Genomic DNA, 19,958 nt, shown 5'->3' with positions numbered 1-19,958 from the left:
ACTGCTGTGCCCGCCGATTCTAGGGAAGTCCGCTTGTCCATCTGGGTAGGAGCCTTTGCTCTGCACCTCAGGTTTCTGCCCTTCTCATTTTGAGAACATTCATGCCATGGCCTCTGCACTGCACAGCCAGGGTTGGGCGAGGTCCAGCCTTCAGCAGCCAGTTCCAGGGTAAGATGACACAGCTTTTTGGTGTCCATGATCTCATGAGAGTTGTGCTATACAGAGCACAGTTATTTCCCCTGAAGTTCAGCAGAATCCTTGGGGTTATATCCGTTTACCAAATACCTGGGTAGATGCAGTGGGCGTGGTACCAGTGGCCCCAGATCACTTTCTTTTCCCTTTAGGTTCTTTAGTGGCTGGTTCTAATTGCATGGAAAATTCAAGTTTGTGCTCATCTAATTTTTTCCCAAAAGCTCAGTCCTAATTTCAGATTCTTGATGCCTCCTGTGGCTTTGCACCTCATGTTTCTCTCCTGTAGGATTTTTAAAAAAATCCTCACCTGAGGATATGTCTATTGATTTGAGAGAGACAGAGAGAGAGAAACAGATTGGTTACCTCCCATTTCCTGTAGGCACCCCAATTTGGGATTGAACCCGCAATTTAGGTATGTGCCCTGACCGGGGATCAAACCCACAACCTTCTGGTTTACAGGACGATGCTCCAACCACCTGAGCCACCTGGCTAGGGATCACCTCTCTTGTGTTCCCCCTAAGTCAGGTACCAGGTTCTTTTGGAAGTTACCCATCTTCTTTTTGTATTTCTAGCTCTGGCCTAATGCTGCCTTCCTAGTGGTGGGCAGCTGCCTGGTCTTTTCCTGTGACTGGGTCTCTGCCTCTTTCAGCACAGCCTCCACCCTCCTGCCAGGCGGTTTTTCTAAAGCACATGTGACCCTGTAATAAATTCAGGCTGCACTCTTCAGCCTGACTTGCCAGGTCAGCACTTCCTCCTTTGACCCAAACTCGACTTTCTGATCCTCTGCAACCCATGAAGGGTTTGGGCCCTATTCTGAGAGCCACTCCCTGTTAGGAGGACACACCACCGCCCATCTTGCCTCCCATGACCTTCTGCTTCTTACCACCAGAGCCCCACCTGGTGTGGGCATTATCTCTGTGCAGCCGGTGTCTCTTATCACTTGGCTCCATCTGGACTTCCCCTCCCATCAGCACATTTTACTCCTTTCTCTTGCCACGGTTGTTCTCTCTTGTAGTAATTATTTATGTATTTTCCTTAACCCATTCAGCACTGTGAGTTCCTTAGTTGTCTCAGTCTCTCTCTTGGTGTCTAACTCAATGCTTGACACACAATAAGCACCTAGTAAATGTAGTTGGATTTGTGTTTTTTGCTAATTTATGGGGGGGGGTTGTAGGTTTTTGTTTAATAAGTGAAGTTTCTGTTCTTGATGAGTTCACCCATAGCCACATACTATTCTGGGGTATGATTCTCTATTTTATGCTATTATTAAAAATGCCACGGTGATCATTCTTATAATCAATTGGTGATACATTTAAAAGGAAAATCATTGAATTAAAGTGTAGGTATACATTCAGTTTTGATGGATATTACCAAATTATCCTCTGGCCAATCTAACAGGTAAAAGGTTTATTGTTTGTTTTATTTAACTTATTTTAATTTGTGTTCCTCTGGTTACTAATGAACATGGGAATCTCTTTATGAATTTGTGAGTCATTTGCATTTTGTTGTCTGTGACTTACTGATTCATATCCTTTGTTTATTTTTTCTACTGAGTTGTTAGTCTTTTTCTAATGATTGTTAGAGACTTAAAGGATCAAAGAGAAATACTAAAGTGAAAGCTGTTCATGGAAGGCAGTTGTGACTTTACGGGGAGACTCACACACACATGCCCCACACACTCTCGTAAAACTTACAGCCCTGTCATCTTGACAGGGTTTTAGCCGGTGCCACGTCACATCCAAGAGCGAGTATTTAAAGTGCTCATCAGGGCCCAACAGGTATCGTAAGCACAGCATCGTTCCACGGGTGGGGCCTTAGAGTGTTAGGTTGAGAGTGAAGCATGTACACCTGTGAGCTTCCTGGCGCTTACTTTGGGGGGCAGCCAAATTTAGAGGGGAAAAGCTATTTTTACACCTAAATGCAGTACTTTTCAGTCTTTGCAACCACAGAATATTTAAGAAGGTCTGTGGTTTCACAGGTTTAGGAGTTTTGCTCAAATATGTATTTGAGATACTGTCCATTGTTTCCATCTTCAAGTATTCTTGGATTTCTTCCTGCCTTTCTCCCACCACCCCTTCTCAGTTGAGTACAGGAGAAACCTCTTGTGTCCTGTGGTAGCATCTGATCATTGAAGGCAGCAGCAGCAACGTTTTTATTTTTATTTTTTTATTTAATTATTGTTCAAGTACAGTTTTCTGTCTTTTACTGCCATCCCAGCCCGTTTTATGTCCACAACTTTGAGAACAGTTAAAATGGATTAACTCTACTTGGTGAATGTATTAATTTTAGTAATCCTCAGAATCTGTGGATTACAAACAGCTCATTTGGAAATGGTTCATTTAGTGATATATGTACAAGATAGGTAAACTATTGTTTAATAGTTTACTATGGAAGTTGTCATTGACCAACACCTAACAGCACTCATTCTTGAATTGTAAAATTGGTTCCATCTTTGTATTATAGTGCATATGTATCCAAAATTAGACCTCAGCTCTGAACAGCGAGTCTCTAATAGGAAGCCTTATAAAGTGCCCGGCACATTGTAGGTGCTCAATAAATATTTGAGTGAATGAATAAAGAAGAGCTGTAACTTAGAGATGTAAACCATTTGGAGCAATAGATATGAAAGAAAGCTTGTAAAGCTTCCTGAAATTGTTTGATAGTAACTTTTCCCCTACTTATGAGGACATGTGTGTTATAAACTTTCATGTGGGAATATGTAAACATTTGTTTACCTTCACTTTTAGTTGGAAATAAATATAAGATATACTTTCTGGGAGGGGCTAGTCCTCATGAAAATAGAGTCATGCAGAGTTCCTCACACGTGCAGCATAAATATATTACCTTTCCTGTCTTGAAATATAAAGAAAGTAGGGGTTATTCTGCATCTAGACACAGGAAAGAAAATACCGTAGTTATTTCAAAGTCCTTCAGACTCCTTCTGTTTTTCTAGGCATGTTTGCCACAGTTGCTGGGATTTCTCAGCGAGCTCCCGTGCACTGGTCAGAGAATGTGACTGGGGCGGCCGTCTGCTTCCCGTATGTCATAGCACTCGATGACGAATTCATCACAGTTCACAGCATGCTGGATCAGCAGCTAAAGCAGACCCTGCCCTTTAAAGAAGGCCATATTCTACAGGATTTTGAAGGTACGAGTTTATACAGAAATCTTAACAAAATTTAGTTATCGACTCTTTTATGGTATTTCTGCAGTCAATGCTCTTAAGGGGCCCTTAGGAACCAGGCCTTATGCTGTGCATAGCAGATACACCGAAGACAGTAACACACATTCTGCACTGCAGGGGCTCTGGGATTGATGGGGAAAGAAGCATTTAAAAACTTCCTGGAAAAATAGCTACAGCAGCTGACTAGCTTCATAGAATGAAATAAGGACAATTAGGAGAGCAGAAAAAGAAGTATTTCCTAGAAATATTAGGAAGGACTTCCTGAAAGAGATGGTATTTGAGCCAAACCGTTAAGGGTGAGTAGGAGTCAGCCAAGCAGATCTGATGAGAAAGAACCTTCAGGTATAGAGCAAGGTGCGTGCCAGTCTGCTCCAGAGTGAACCTCACACTTCAGACCATGCAAGCAGTTCAGGGTGACTCTGGTGCATGGCCCGTGAGGAAGGTTGGTGTCTGGTAAGGAGACAAGGGCAGTCGGGGAGGCACTGCCTCTTGTGTGCAGTGGTGAGCCAGAGGAGGGATCTATTTTACTTCTAAATTTTATTATGAATGTTATCAAATGTACTACACACCATTCACCTAGGTGTAGCACTTATTAACATTGAAAGGCAGTGAAAGATATTACGGCATTTAATCCACAACAATTCTTAAGAAGGGCATTTTCCTACAGAGCCACAAAGCCCTTTTCACACCATAGAAAATGAGCTCTGATATCTCTCCTGTGTTCAGATTTCCCCAGTTGTCCTAAGAATGCCTTTTATGATATTTTCCTCAAGGCAGGAATTAACCTAGATTTATGCATTGCACTTGCCATTTAAGGATCTCAGCTTACCACACACTGACCTTCCTTTTTGAGATGCTAGGGATGTAAACTTACTGAGACCCAGTCCCCACATTAAGCACATCGGATTCCGGCAGGGGCCCTGACGCGTGCCTTGGGGAAGGGCACATTTCACAACAGTGCTACGGTGCTAGAGGGGACAGGGTCCTGCACATGGAGAGGCTGGTGACAGACCCTACCCTTGGTGGGAACAAGATAAACTTCCTGGAAAAAGGCATACCAGCACAGAGAAGGGGCCGAATCTCATCTAAGTGTGAGAAAAATTACTTTGGTTGTGATAATGGCAGACAGACCATGTAGACGAGAGAGCAGAGTGGAAAGACCAGGAGGGGCGATGGGACAACGATGCAGGCAAGAGGAGGAGGGCTTGGATGAGCAGGCAGTGGGGCTGGGGTGGACATGGTCACAGGGAGAGGATTGTTGAGGACCAGCAAAGGTTTGGCTAATACTGAGCTGTCCTTCACACTGACAGAAAAGATTGTGCCATTGTTTCCTGTGCACAAAATAGCTTAAAAAATAGCTTAAGAAGGGAGCAAAACTCAATGGAAAAGCTGAGTGCTCTTACTGGGTGCTCATCTTGGGTGGTAGTCCTGACACTAAGATTGCCCAGGTGAAATGAGGGTGACAGTGTTGACCATGGGTCAGGTTAACTCAGAGCTTTGCGGGCAAATGAATAAGGTAATGCCAAGATGTGGAGGTATTCTGGTGGTGGTTGAATATGAAATACTGTCTCATTGTTCAGAATGCTGCATTATGATCTTAGTTTCCAGTAAACTAACATGGAGAGAAAATAAATTTTTAAAACCTTTATATGAGGTATATCATAATTCTTATTGATAATTTTTTATAACTGATCTCTACAATCTTATTTGGAATATATATTGGGTATCTACTCAACTGGTTTTAAATTTATCAACACTTTCATATAGAAAATGCAAAACAGCATAATTTACACTTCAGAAATGCAGTGTTAAGAGTTTGTCCTTTGCTGACAGTTGAAAGTATGGGGTGAGGAAAAGAAAACCATCATAATTTATAATTGCTGTAGGAATTCTTGGCTGGGACAAGGCTCATGAAATTGGTCAACACACCAGATCAGGACTCTGTTAGGGGAGAGCCGGGTGTTTTGCTGCAGGCCCTATGTCTACCCCTTCCTAACAGTGTTGAATTTCTTCCCAGGAAGAGTGATTGTCGCCACAAGTAAAGCCGTTTACATCTTGGTTCCATTACCTCTAGAAAAACAAATACAGGATCTTCTAGCGAGCCATAGAGTGGAGGAGGCTTTGGTTTTAGCAAAAGGAGCCCGGAGGAACATTCCAAAGGAAAAATTTCAGGTTCGTAATTAGCTCGTCATAGAAAGCATGCCTTCAAGCCACCAAGCAGAGAACATTTGGATTTAACACACATTCTGAGGGCTCTTCCTGTGCACCAGACCTGGCAGATTGCGCCCGTGTCTGTTACTGAATTCCCTCAGCACATCCACATCGTGCAGAGCAGGAAATAGGCTGCAGAGCAGCCGGGTAGCTCGGCTGATGGGATACTGCTAACAGGCCACATCAGGTTTGGACCTCTGACTTCCAATCGTCATATGCCAAGTTGTATTTCTAGTCCCCTTTCTCCTTCATTGGGCCTTTGGAGAAGAATCAGGGACATGATCCTTAAAAACCAAAAGAGCAACATCAGGTTAATTTGTTTCCTAATTTAGAATTTGTATTTGTTGGGATGGGATGAATTTTAAGAATTTAGATTTATAATATCTTCAGGAAAAACTTTGTTAATGATACTGCTAACCATCTAATATAGCAGGAACCCATCTAATTAATTTCCTTAGGAAAAAACATTAATGTACCTAAGAAACACTAACTTTAATGTAGTTGGTATGATAAACATAATGGTAATAATAATCACAAATTATTCTTAGGTCTGATGAAATCAAGTTCCCTCCCTAAAAATTACTACTTGATCAGCTGTTGGGTTACTTCAGGTTACTGTACATAGTTGAGAGAACTAAAATGTAATATGGGTATGTGTATGTTTCATCTGACTATCTCAGTCGATCATTAGAAGTTTTCATGAATTAAGAAGAATCCCCTGGTTGTTACAGATGCATCAGATTTTCACATGAGTATGTGATTGTTGTCGAGTAAAGTAATGCTTTTTGGCCTCAGTGGCTTTATGCTGAAAAGGGTAGGTTCTGACAAAGACAGGAGGTGTACTTTATGGTCTTGGGGTGTGAAAAGGGGCATCTTTTATACATACACTTTTTATTTATTTATTTATTTATTTATTTTAAGATTTTATTTATTTATCTTTAGAGGGGAAGGGAAGGAGAGAAGGAGAGAAATATCAATGTATGGTTGCCTCTCATGTGTCCCCTGCTGAGAACTGGCCTGCAACCCAGGCATGTGCCCTGACTGGGAATTGAACCGCAATCCTGTGGTTCACAGGCCCGCACTCAATCCACTGAGCTACACCAGCCAGGGAATACATACACTTTTTAATCCTCACTTGAGGACATGTCTCTGGATTTTTAGAGAGGAAGGGGGAGAGAGAAAAAGAGAAAAACAGAAACATTGATCAGTTGTCTTCTGCATGCGCATTGACCGGTGATCAAAGTTGCAACCCAGGTGTGTGCCCTGACCAGGAATGGAACCTGCAACCTTTGGTGCATGGAACAATGTCCCAACCAACTAAGTCATTCGGCCAGGGCTATATTTAAATACGGATAAACTTTTTATCTTCCTTTGTAATTTTTTATTTTTATTTTTTAAAGCTTGATGTGATTTCTTTAAATTTTTTATTTATTGATTTTTAGAGGGAGACAAAGAGAGAGAGTGAGAGAGAAATAATGATTTGTTATTCCACTATTTATGCATTCATTGGTTGCTTCTTATATGTGCCCTGACCAGGGATCAAACCCACAACCTTGGTATATTAGGATGTTGGGACTGTGTTCTAACCAACTGAGTACCCAGCCAGGGCCCCTTCCTAATTTTTTAAAGTAAGACCTATCAGCACTCAGCAGAGGGCAGCAAAAGCAAAAAGAAGAAAGCTCCTGCTCAGGGCCTGCTCTACACACGCTTCTGCAGTGTTTTCCGAATCCTGCGAGGAAAAGGGGGAGAGAGGAGGAAAAGGTACAGAGAATAAGTAGCATAGATGGTAGGGAGAGGGGCCCTGCTGAGAAGGTGCTGGGTCAGACTGCCAGGGGATGTGAGGCCTGCCCCTGCCCACCTCAGTTTACCTTCTCTGTCCTTCTGTAGAGTGGGCATGCGAGCTGCCGTCTGTAGCCATGTTGGATATCTAGACAGGCTACATGTTGGGGTGCCCCCACCTCTTGCTCACACACATGTGTGCACTTTAAGTTTATAATATTTTATTAAAGGGGCTGTCAATGTCATTTGTCTGCTTTTTGCTTTTTCTCTGTTTTTGCCAAGGGTAGAGACAATCAGCCAGTATTAGAGACCATTGCTAGTCATCTTGCTCTTTAATCTGTTATCTTAGTTGCTGTCTTTCCTTCCTAACTTGCCCTCTGCCCTCTCCCTTTTGCTCCAAACACCTATATGCAGCCCTGGAAATACCTCAGAATGGTCTCCAATCCAGCCCTTATTCACAGCTCCTGCTGTAGCTGCTGGTGCACAGACCCTTCTGTTTTGCCTGGATGATTTTAGTAGCCTTCCTCCTGTGTATCTGCGCCACCCTCCATGCCACAGTGGAATGATCTTTCTTTTGTTTTAAATATATTTTATTGATTATGCTATTACACTTGTCCCATTCCTCCCCTTCATCCCCCTCTACCCTGCATACCCCCTCCCACCCACATTTCCCCTCTTTAATTCATGTCCATGTGTCATAAGTTCTTTAGATTCTACATTCCCCATACTATTCTTGCCCTCCCCCTGTCTATTTTCTACCTTCCATCTATGCTACTTTTTCTCTGTACCTTTTCCCCTCTCTCCTCCTCCCATTCCCCTATTGCTAACCCTCCATGTGATCTCCACTTCCGTGGTTCTATTCCTGTTGTAGTTGTTTGCTTAGTTTGTTTTTGTTTTAGGTGTGGTTGTTAATAACTGTGAGTTTGCTGTCTTTTTACTGTACATGTTTTTTATCTTCTTTTTCTTAGATGAGTCCCTTTAACATTTCATATAATAAGGGCTTGGTGATGATGACTCCTTTAACTTGACCTTATCTGAGAAGCACTTTATCTGCTCTTCCATTCTAAATTGAAAGCTTTGCTGGATAGAGTCATCTTAGATGTAGGTCTTTGGATTTCATGACTTGGAATATTTCTTTCCAGCCCTTTCTTGCCTGTAAGGTCTCTTTTGAGAAATCAGCTGACAGTCTGATGGGAACTCCTTTGTAGGTGACTGTCTCCTTATCTCTTGCTGTTTCTAGGATTCTCTCCTTCATTTTAATCTTGGTTAATGTAATTATGATATGCCTTGGTGTGTTCCTCCTTGGGTCCAGCTTCTTTGGGACTCAGCTTCCTGGATTTCCTGGAAGTCTATTTCCTTTGCCAGATTAGGAAAGTTCTCCTTTATTATTTGTTCAAAGAGTTTTCCACTTTTTGCTCTTCCTCTTCTCCTTCTGGTACCCCTATAATTTGGATGTTGGAATGTTTAAAGATATCTTGGAGATTCCTAAGCCTCTCCTCATTTTTTTGAATTCTTGTTTCTTCCTTCTTTTCTGTTTGGTTGTTTCTTTCTTCCTTCTGGTCCACTCCCTTGATTTGAGTCCCAGTTTCCTTTCCATCACAACTGGTTCCCTGTGCATTTTCCTTCATTTCACTTACTGTAGCCTTCATTTTTTCATCTAATTTACGACCAAATTCAACCAATTCTGCAAGCATCCTGATCACCAGTACTTTGAACTGTGTATCTAACAGGTTGGCTATCTGTTTGTTGCTTAGTTGCATTTTTTCTGGAGCTTTAATCTGTTCTTTTGTTTGAGCCGTTTTTTTGTCTTGTCACACCTGTCATGTAGTAAGGGGTGGAGCCTTAGGTGTTCACCAGGGCGGGGCTACCCAGGCACTGGGTTGTGATACTATATGTGGGGCAGGGGCCCGAGAGGGAACTATGGTACTTGTTCCACTCTCTGCCAGTTTTCAGTCACTTCCCCAACTTCCCATAAGCAAACTGGGCCCTTTTGGTGCTAATTCCTGGGTGGGTGGGTTTGTGTATATTCTAGGACCCAGTGGGTCTCTCGAACATTTGAGGTTGGGAGTTTCTCCTGCCACGTCAACCCCACAGGTTTTTCTTTTTTCAGTCAGAGGTTTTGAGGCTTTATTTCCCTGCACTGGGGCCCTGGGTTGCAAGGTCTGTCTTTCTCCCCAGTTTAGCCTGGTTTATCTGCACGTAAATGTGGGACCGCTCGGTCTGCCACCCACCTTGTGTGCCAGAGCCCCTCCACAATCCACCGCCTTGCTGAGTCCGCCCACTGCCACCCTGCAAGCCTGGTCCATGGGGGTCCACCAGCCACCGCCTGTATACCCAGGGTCTGCCAGTTCCTGCCTTGCACTCGGGGTCTGCCAGCTGCTGCCTTGTGCACCTGGGGTCCGCCAGGCACCGCAGTTTGCTTTTTTCTGCTGAGACCCCTCTCTGCCCAGCCCCCTAACTCTACCCCTCCTATTTGTTTGGATGAATGTGTGTACTTTTGACCCCTTGTTTGTCAGACTTCCATACAGTTCAATATTCTTTCATTACTGGCTGTTTTTTTGCTTCTAAACTTTTTTGGTCCTTATTTTGGTTGTGCAAGGAGGCACAGTGTATCTACCTCTGCCTCCATCTTGGCCAGAAGTCTCTGGAATGATCTTTCTAAAACATAGATGGAATCCTTTGCTTAAAATACGTCAGTGGTGTCCCATTGCTTAAGGTGATGCCCACCCCTTGAAGGCAAGCCACAATGGGCCCAGCCCACTCTGTCCTCTTCCCTGCTCGCCACTTACCTCTGTGAAACATGCCTGAGCCCTACTCTTCACCTCAAAGGGTGGAGTACACAGGGAACTAATAACTGTTGAGGCCTACAATGTGTAAGCTCACTGGGAGGCATTTTAAAACATTTTTTAATATTCAAAACAATTTAAAAAATGAATAACCAGTACCATTATGCAAAGACAGGAAGACACAATGGCTGAGGCTGCTTCACTTCTAGACAGGTGGTTGGTGAAGTCAGAGCAGCCCCTTTACTCCTTGTGCCTCCCTCCCCAGTTGGTGGAACATGCCACGCATGTTCACACACCTCTGCACCTTTCCCCTTTGCCTTACTTGTTATTTATGCTCTGCTATTACGGGAGCAGTAAAATACTGTTTCCGTACCTTGCTTAAATATGCCTGTCCTCCGAATCCTTCCCATTCCTCCAGGCAGAACTAAGACCTGCCCGGTGCTTCTGCAGTTATGTATGTTAGCATTTAACCCACATCCTTTTACTCCTCAGGTCCACGTTTTCCCTCCCCCAGTTCCTGGATGGACTCTTTTCTCTTTCTGTTCCTCACCCGTGCTCATTTCTGGGCTGAAATAGAAAGGAATGGATGAATGGCTAATTCAGAGCTGCGCACTGGTCTTCAAACAGAGCTCTGATATAATATAATGAATTGTGGAGCAATTTTTTTTGTTTAGAGATAATTTTTCCTAATTACGCATATATGTTTTTAAGGGTTAGGTATGACTCATAATAAAGCACATTACTTATTTTAACTTTAGGATGCTTGCGACCAAATGCTAGACCCTAGTCTTAGAGAAACCAGAAAGGGAGAGAAAAGGAGACCAGATGTTCAATAGACTGGCATTTCACCATTTCACTCCGTTCTCTTCATTTAAAGCAAGTATTGGTTTTACTTCATTGAGTTCTGAACTAGAGAGGGATTATCCAGAAGTTTAACTGTGGGGCTGGGATTAAAGGAATATTCCTTCTAGAGATCCAAAGAGACAGAGAATTTAGACCTTTAAAAGCCAGTGTTTTTTAAAGAGGAGAAACGTCTCTGGAGAAACTAGTGAAAAAAGAAGCCCCTGACCTATGAAAAAAAAATGTCCTACGTACAGGACTGCTTTTCATAGTGTGTCTGAAATCGACAAGAAATTCCCCCTATAAACTTCTCGTTTGTCTGCTGGAGGGCAGAGGTGTTTACTCAGCCCTCCAAACAAATGCTTTCATTCTGTGACTAAAGGTACTTAAATTCAGATTCTGCTGTGTTCTGAGGAAGGGGTGTGTGAAAACAAACATCTATTGAAAAGCAAAAAGAAAAGAAAAGGAAGGAAAAAAGGCAGACAGACTTAAATTATGTTAAGGTTTAGGATGCTATAAAAATGCATCAAGGAGAAAAAGGTGTGTGTCAAAAAGATTTTTGATTTGTGTCGTGTGCTGTGGATGGTATTCATGTGTGAGTTTGAACTCTCACCCTGTCTTTCTCTACAGGTGATGTACAGAAGGGTTCTGCAGCAGGCGGGGTTCATACAGTTTGCACAACTTCAGTTCCTGGAAGCTAAAGAGCTCTTCAGGTAATTTGAGGTGTTGGTAGCGAGACTTCCAAGTGTTCTTCTGTGGTCAGGCCTTCATTCCAGCTGTGATTCTGTAGTGGAAATGCTGCCGTGGTTAGATTGTGCTTCAGGTGGTAATTGTGAGGCTCATTCTTGACTATGCCCACCCGCCTTAACCTTAGTTCAATTGTCCTGTATCTTAAAGAGGGTGGGAGCTGAGGAAGGCTGGACCTGACAGTCTTGTGAAGAGAGGAGAGGACAGTTCTAAAGAGTGGATCTGATAACATGAAAGATTTTCAGGGAAATACCTGTTGTTCACTTCTCCTTTTCTCCATAGATTTCACAAGAAGCTATGGGTTTGGAAAAAGAGCAGTGCTTCTGGGAAGACTTATGAAAACAGTTCTTTTTCTAAAGAGTTTGTAAATAGCCTACTCAAAGTTAGCTCTCTCAGGAAGTTGAGTTTCTCCCATGGAGGTCCCCTGGCTTTATGAGTGACCCTGTACCATGGACTGTCTCGCCTGTCCTCTCACCACCCCCGTCTCACTGTTTCCAAGCTGCCGTTTCCTCCCGTGCTGCATGTTCAGTGAGGCCATGGTTCGCGTGCTTGCTCAGCACGCTTTGCAGAAGATTAAGTTAAACGTGCTACCATAGTCTAAATACCCCACTAAAGCATGGTCTGTGAATAAGTTTTCAAAATATCTGATGGGAATAGATTCTGCATAGTTTAGAGCCATCTACAAGATAAGATGTATGTGAAGTTGCTGAAGAGACCCTTTTCGTCTCAGTAACAACTGCAGCAGAATCCACCCCGTAGCTTGCTGTCCAGCACCTGTTCCAGCCTCACTGGCATCCACCAAGGCTCCAGTCTCTTGCTCTATCATCCAACTGATTGTAGAGAACAGACTTCTGAGTAAAGAAGGAATCTTGTGTTGTATCATGGTGCCCTGTATACCTTTTACTTATGGAAATTCTCTGTGCTGTTATCATCTATTCCTGGAAGATTGGTAGCTGTGGGATTTAAATAGATACCCTGTGCCTATGGACCAAGGTTCTTTTCTCTCTTGTCTTCTCCCTGCAGTATTGAAGGCCTCCTCACTTGGGTCATGGCTGTCTCCTAGTACATCTTTTTCTCATGGGTTCATTTAGAATACGAGGTCAATGGTCATGACACATTCCTAGAGAAGTTCACTGATTTTATAAGAGAATAAATGTAGGTCCTGTCAGTTGTTTACACTTCATGCTTCAGCCTTGCTATCTTGCACCTTTCCATCGACTACTACACAGCTTTTGCCCAAAGTGTGAGTGAGAACATTGGTATTTGAAGAAGACCCTCCTAAGACAAGCATGATTCCACCTTCCCTTCCTGTGCCCACTGCAGACACTGCTAATATTCATGATCATTTCTTCTCATTGATCTGGGACTTGTCCTCAGATTCCTTTTCAGTTTGGTGCTAGAAGCCACAACTGTTGACTGATCGTGGTTGGCAGCTAAGATAGAACCTGTGTATCTTTTGTCATGGAGACACGTACTGTGTGTCTAGTCCTCTGGGACTTGTTCAGTCTGTTCTTGTACCCACTTACAAGCATGAGAGCTAGGACATGAGGGTAGGACAGCACCCTGCCCTTGTGGCATGCCCCTTGCCCAGTGCAGGTGTCACTGTGCTGTGAGTGGACTGCGAGGCGCATCCCAGAGCACTGAGTGACATCGAAGTTTGTTCTCACTTAAGTGATGAGCAGACGTTTCCCAGATGGTGAACCATTCTTTATGCCAGGATTTCTCACCTATTGCACATCGACATGTTGGGATGAACCATAGAATGTGTTTTAGCAGCCCTAGCCTCTACATGCTAGGTGCCAACAGCACCCGCTACTTGTGACAGAAATACATCCGGACATTGCCAAATGTCCCCCAGGGAGCAACTCGGCTCTCCATTGAGAGCCACTACTTTAGGCAAAGGAACAGCAACAATGAGGATTAAGAGGCATGAATTCTGTGAATGCACAGAACGGTGAGGTGGAACGGAGTGCTGGAGTGTAGGAGGGACATTGGTAGGTAAGACTGTCAGGTGGTTTGGGAAGGGTCCAAATGCCATGCTGAGAGGCTTGAACATATTCATGAACAGAACCACTGAAGGTGGGTAAAGAGCAGGGCCGGAGGAGAGGGGCCAATGCAGGAAGCTGAGAAAGTGAAGGAAGGTGGGTGCAGTGAACGTCACAGAAGTGCGGAGTCAGGCCCTGCCTCAGAAACTCCCTTGTGTCTGTAGGGGGCTCTGCTGTGTCTCCTCAAGAGGTTTCCCACAGACGGATCTGATTCTGGCCAGGGTTGAGATCCACAGTTGGTGATGCTGCTGTTGTTGCCACTGTGGACAGGACTAGTGGGCTGGAGGGAGGAGATAGGAGAGGGCCCAACAATGAAGTGGTGAAGGGACATCACTATACCAGGCCTCCTGGGTCTTATGAGGTTAGGACACTGTGCCAGCCATTTGAGTTGTTCTGAAACGGTCTTAAGTCACCACAGAAATGGCCACGTAAATGCTTCTGTGTCTTATGTTACAAGACCATTGACGAAAAAATTGTATGTTATGGTCTTGTAAAGTCCCTTCTTTATGGACCATTCAATAAACGTGTTTATAATTTAGTGCCAGGAAAAACATTGGTTTTACGAGACCCTGATCAGATAGTGATATGTTATTTCCTTTGTATTTCTTTTTTTGCCCTGGTTTCTAGGGAGCCTGATGCTGACTCAGTGCTCAGATGTTTTGATACATCACTTCAGCCCATGTGCACACATCTTTCATCGTGGTCCCCTCTATTCTTTTTTGGAATCAGGTGGTGGCACTCAGTAGTGCTTTGCCGTGCTTGCAAATTAAGGTGGTCTCTCTGGTGCACTCACCCAGGTATCCAGCTCCCTGTTAACGTGCACAGACATGCACACCCCTCCAGTGTTGTTTTGTGTGCCTATGTGTACTCTCTCTCTCTTTTTGCTTCATTTAGTTTGACACTGTAATTGCAGAAGCGGCCAGCTTGATGTCCGGGAGCTGATCTCTCTCTACCCCTTCCTGTTGCCTACCTCCTCCTCATTTGCACGGTCTCACCCTCCTCTCCATGAGTATGCAGACCTGAACCAGCTGACCCAAGGGGACCAGGAGAAGATGGCCAAGTGCAAGCGCTTCCTCATGAGCTACTTGAATGAAGTCCGCAGCACAGAGGTAGCAAATGGCTACAAGGAAGACATCGACACAGCCTTGCTCAAGCTCTATGCTGAGGCTGACCATGATAGTCTGCTTGACCTGCTGGTCACTGAGAACTCCTGTCTCCTAACAGACAGCGCTGCCTGGCTAGAGAAGCACAAAAAGTGAGTGTTCTCTCACATGGCAGCCAAGGGCTTCGTGCCAGCCCCTCCCCACCCAGCTGATAAAGCCAGTGGGTTTGAGTTTCTGAGATGCATCAAGGGACTGCCTTGAGGTCATAGGGCCAGCCCAGCACCCCTCAGGTTAGGTCACCTTCTACATTTGGAGCAAAGCCTAGCCTTGTTAGTAAATGAAGTAATCCTTAAGTCGCCTCCATGTTCCATCTAGGATTTGTCTGTGGAAGATACCACATTTGTTGGTACAATTACTAGTGCATGTTAGCCACTGAACAGACCAATTTGAACAGATAGATAGTCATCTGGATAAATAGATAGTTGATCTTATGGATAAAAAGTTATGGCTTAAAACCGTTTTCATTATGCACACAACTGGTCCATAGTGACTGATTTGATCACAGAGCTGGCAGCATCTTCCCCCAGTTTAGGTGGTCTAGTTGTTGAACTGTTCTGGACCTCAGGGGATTTTTTCTTTGAAAATAATTCGGTGACCCATATACTCTGTTAAGCAATAAGTTTCTTTGTGACTTTTGGTAGGTCTCTGAAATGGCAAAAGCACTGACAAACTCCTGTGGGGACCATGGTAAATCACATTGCTTGATCCTGTTCAGATACTGAGACAACACAGGCTCATGGCTGGTCTCCACGTGGGTACTGGTTCTAGCAATTTCCCCCAGTTTCCTAAATACACTGCTGTCTCATGGTAGGGACTCGGGATGGTAGGGTCTAGAGAGTCAGCAAAACTTTCTGAAAGGTTAAGGAAAAGAGAAGGGTTCTAGCAAACAATTTGATATCTTGGGAGTTTTCTCTTTTAGGGAAAAAATCTGACAGCTCCTGGGTCCCTTGTTCTAGTCACCTGCTGGGAGGAGGGAGATCAGGAGCTGGACACCCCTGCAGAACTGAGAAGGGTGGCCATGGCTTACTCCCCAGGTAGTACTAATGTCATTGCTAATCCTTTTACCTATAAATGAGGAGATGGAGGGCCGAGGAAGGTAATCTACTTGTTCAAGGTCATACAGGTCATAAATATGAAGCCTGAGTAGAAACCCATGTCCTTGAACTCTGGGTGACCTCCCCTAGGACTTGCCCTGATGTTCTGTTTTCTGTGATGCCTGGATTCTGTTGGTGTTTATTTCTGTTGTTCATGTTCAGGCTCCCTACTCCTTCTTTCAGTAGTGATTTAGATAGCCTACCTTCCAAATAGTCTTCTAGTATTAGGTTAAAAAGGGCTAACTGAAGAGATATGAAATTATAGTAATATTTGAAGCAAATTGTAAAGCAATTTCAAATGTGGTTTTCCACAGTAAAGCTATAGTTTTCTTTGTCAGCTTATATTGGACTTGAATGTGATCCTTTTTGAAAATTGATAAAGCATACATTTCACTACCGTAAGTAAGTAAACAGAAATAAGAGTCTTTTTGTTGTCTATAATCTGTTACTGAACTCTGAGTTGAGTAGAGGGTGGGGTGGGGGCCAGGGCCAGGGTGTCCCCAGTATGGATGCTGCCCACAGAAGTGGGTAGGGAGCAAGGCACTTACCATGTTATTTTTTTTTCAGGTATTTTGCACTTGGGCTGCTCTATCATTATAATAACCAAGATGCGGCTGCAGTTCAGGTTAGTTCAAAAGCACTTTAGCATATTTAAAAATCAATACCCTTGCCCTGGCTGGTGTAGCTCAGTGTATTGAGCACAGGCCTGTGAACCACATGATCGCGGTTCAGTTCCCAGTCAGGGCACATGCCTGGGTTGCAGGCCAGTTCCCAGCAGAGGACGCACGAGAGGCAACCATACATTGATATTTCACTCCCTCTCCCCTTCTCTTCTAAAGATAAATAAATAAAATCTTTAAGAAAAATCAGTACCCTTTACCTTAGTGTTGCTTTAAAAAATGGCAAATTGATAGAGACCACTTTTGCCTGATACACAAGCTTTTTTAAAGAACAAAATTGGTACTGTTTTTAGAAAGTGAATTCCTTGAGAAATGTTGGCCAAATACTTTTTTCTTTGTCTTTACATCTCTTTAAAGAACATTATCAAGGTTGAGTTTTTTGCAAATTTAAGAAATAAAACTATGATTTCTTACTATTTCTTATCGAGTCACCCAGCACATGACATCTGTGCCTTATCAAAAAATTAAAACCGAGAATAACAGTTTGTTTTATAATTATTTGTTCGTGTTAATAAGTTTATGATATTAATAACTGTTAATGACAATGACTATTGCCAGAGAGCTGAATAAATTATCACATGTCATCTCTGACAAAATGAAAGCTGATCAAGGCCGCCTACTAGGCCAGGTTCAGAACCCTGGCCAGAGGCAGAGCTGGGGTGAATTAGATCCAGTGCTGCGGGTGGCCCTGGCTGGGGTGCGAAGCCAGAATTAAAATGGCACCAAGTGTTAGTCAGATGCTGGTCGTGCATCTGACATCATATGACTGACCTCATCTCACACTCTCAGGAGACGGGGCCCCTGGTGTTAGCTGTCATTCCCTGGTATTGCTTTATCGTTTCTTTCCTCATGTGCCTTTTTGTGTTTTGTTTTGTGAGCAGCCAAGACCATCAGCAGTACTCACCAAGTTAAAGTCAACTTTGTGACTTTGCCAAAGACACACATGTGTTTGGTTAAACTGTTATGGTACCATCTTTGCAGAATAGGCTAAAAAAGAAAAATGGATTCCTATCAACATGTAGCCAATGGCCAAGAGTAGATTTGGGTGTCAAATTTTTTTTACATCACATAATTCTAAGAATTACAGCTTGATATAACTATAATAATAACACTAGCAGAGATATTTGCAAAATTGAAACTATGAAATAAATTTCAATATATGACTGAATCCCACTATTTTTTTTAAATGACACGTTTTGGTGTATGTATGAGTAGATGTGGTTTAGGGAATTCACTGTTAAAGAAACTAGCACCATAAAAATGTTGGCATACCAATAATCAGAATTAAAGCGTTTATGCCACCTGCCTCATTTTGTGGGCTTCCTGCTAGTGGCCTGGCTTGGAAGTGCCGCACAGTGGACAGGAGGCTGAGGGACACCCCACAGGCAGCACAGAAAGTGGGCTGTCAGCAGCCTCCACCCTCTCCACCCTCTGTAATGCTGCCTCATTCTGCAGTTCTGAAAGTAAGATTCAGTTTATGTGGCAAGGAAGTTTCTTGATGAAACAATAGAGCCCTTTGATTACTAGTGTATCAAGAGACCTTGTGGAAAAGACTCAGGATGCTAGGGGACAGAATCAAAGCTTTTGAAAGTGTAGCATCTATCACAATCAAAACAGGACTTCAAAACCAAGAATTCCTGTGATGGAGAAGGTGGAAACAGCCTCACTGATGGATGTGGGTGAATTTCTTCTGTGTCAAGATGTTGTCAGTGATCATTTTGTTTATTTCATGAACAAATAGATGTAATATATTTCACCTTTTCCCATACTTTATGTAAACAATTTGTGTTACTATGATATTGCTAAAGAGAAGAAAAAGAACCTGGTGCTTTATTTTCTTGATTTCCTGAACCATGTCTTCTACATTTCTTTATTTCTCTGAAAAAAAATTAAATTTGATTTAAGCATTTAAAATTTGTCCCACTGTTTTTAAGTATTAAATAAGACCAAGTAAGTAAACATGTCTTTCTCAGCTGATTCTAGAAGAAAGGTGAGCTTTCATTTCTTTTTCTTGTTGCTCCTTTCCAGTTGTGGGTGAACATAGTGAATGGGGATATTCATGACTCCACACGCTCGGACCTGTATGAGTATGTCGTTGATTTCCTTACCTACAGCTCGGACCAAGAGCTAGTGTGGAAGTATGCCGACTGGGCCTTGCAGAAGAGTGAGGAGGTCTGTGCTTGGTAAATGCGTTCTGGGCGGGGGAAGGCGGTGGTAAAATCAGACACAGCCTTGATTTTAGGTGGGTAAACAAGCTACACTTCAACCTCTCTGTCCACTTTCTTAGTTCCTCCTTCAATACAGTCCCTTAAGCCATTGGAATCCTAGCTCCAGGGGTAATTCTGCATTTCAGTGCTTCAGAGACACTATTCACCCAGGCTACTTTTACAGAAAAGCAAGAAGCATAGCCGGGGTGCATTCTTAGCATCTTCGGAAAGATGTGTGGTTTGTGAATGCCACCCCTAACTGAGTCTGGCATTTTGTTTTCTGTGGGCAGAGCAGGACCAGATGGTTGCCCTGCAGGGCTTCGCGCCAGACCTGGGCCAGGGCAGTAAACTGCTGCCAGGTTTCTGCTCTCACCACCCCGATGGGGAAATCGCAGGTCTGAAGGGAGGAGGGTGGCCTTGATGAGGACTCACCTACGCTGGAGGCTGAGAAAGGACGTCAGTGAGAAAATGCCTCTTGGCTGTCACCTCTTGGTCTTTGTCAGCCTCGTGCTGCATTGCTTTTCTGTGTCTCCATGTTTCTGACAGTGATTTTACCCACAGCATGAATCTGTAGCATCCAGAATAAAGGTAAGATAGTGACTTTGCAAAATATAACCCAGTCACTGCTTTTCTTTCAGGTAGGAGTTCAGGTTTTCACCAAGAGACCTTTGGAGGAAGAGCAGAACAGTTTTAATCCAGATGATATTCTCACTTGCCTTAAGAAATACCCTGATGCCCTTGTCAAATACCTAGAACATTTAGTCATGGACAGGAAACTGCAGGTGAGCACTGCCAAACTTAGATTCAGATGTGTGGGCTGCGGCGTCACCACAGAGACTTGAGAGACAAAATTCAATGATAAAACCTGCTGGCAGGTGGTCCTTATGCGATGTTTTCTGTTCCCTGGCTGCTCACTCTGTACTTATTGATGATGGTCTGCAGGGTAACTAGAGGTTTGTGAATGAGGGGAGGAATAAATAGCTTTTTTTAATGCCCCCATCTCATATCCACCCATCTTATATATTTTTAT

General features: G+C 43.4%; 1 protein-coding gene across 2 annotated transcripts in view; it reads left to right on the top strand.

Moving 5' to 3' along the window:
* TGFBRAP1 (transforming growth factor beta receptor associated protein 1) overlaps nucleotides 1-19,958 on the top strand; it is a 55,200-nt gene that overhangs the window by 25,208 nt on the left and 10,034 nt on the right. For both annotated transcript variants that reach the window (XM_037054976.1, XM_037054977.1), the window contains exons 3-9: nucleotides 3,146-3,340; nucleotides 5,394-5,548; nucleotides 11,623-11,705; nucleotides 14,698-15,039; nucleotides 16,609-16,666; nucleotides 18,750-18,893; nucleotides 19,567-19,710. In XM_037054976.1, the coding sequence (XP_036910871.1) occupies nucleotides 3,146-3,340; nucleotides 5,394-5,548; nucleotides 11,623-11,705; nucleotides 14,698-15,039; nucleotides 16,609-16,666; nucleotides 18,750-18,893; nucleotides 19,567-19,710 (1,121 nt within the window). The remainder of the gene's footprint in view (nucleotides 1-3,145; nucleotides 3,341-5,393; nucleotides 5,549-11,622; nucleotides 11,706-14,697; nucleotides 15,040-16,608; nucleotides 16,667-18,749; nucleotides 18,894-19,566; nucleotides 19,711-19,958) is intronic.

The sequence above is a fragment of the Sturnira hondurensis genome, unplaced genomic scaffold, assembly GCF_014824575.4.
Source record: "Sturnira hondurensis isolate 20B ecotype Veracruz unplaced genomic scaffold, ASM1482457v3 Scaffold0008480, whole genome shotgun sequence".
Lineage (NCBI taxonomy): Eukaryota > Metazoa > Chordata > Mammalia > Chiroptera > Phyllostomidae > Sturnira > Sturnira hondurensis.
Note: the sequence above shows the minus strand (reverse complement) of the source record. Positions and strands in the feature narration are given on the sequence as shown.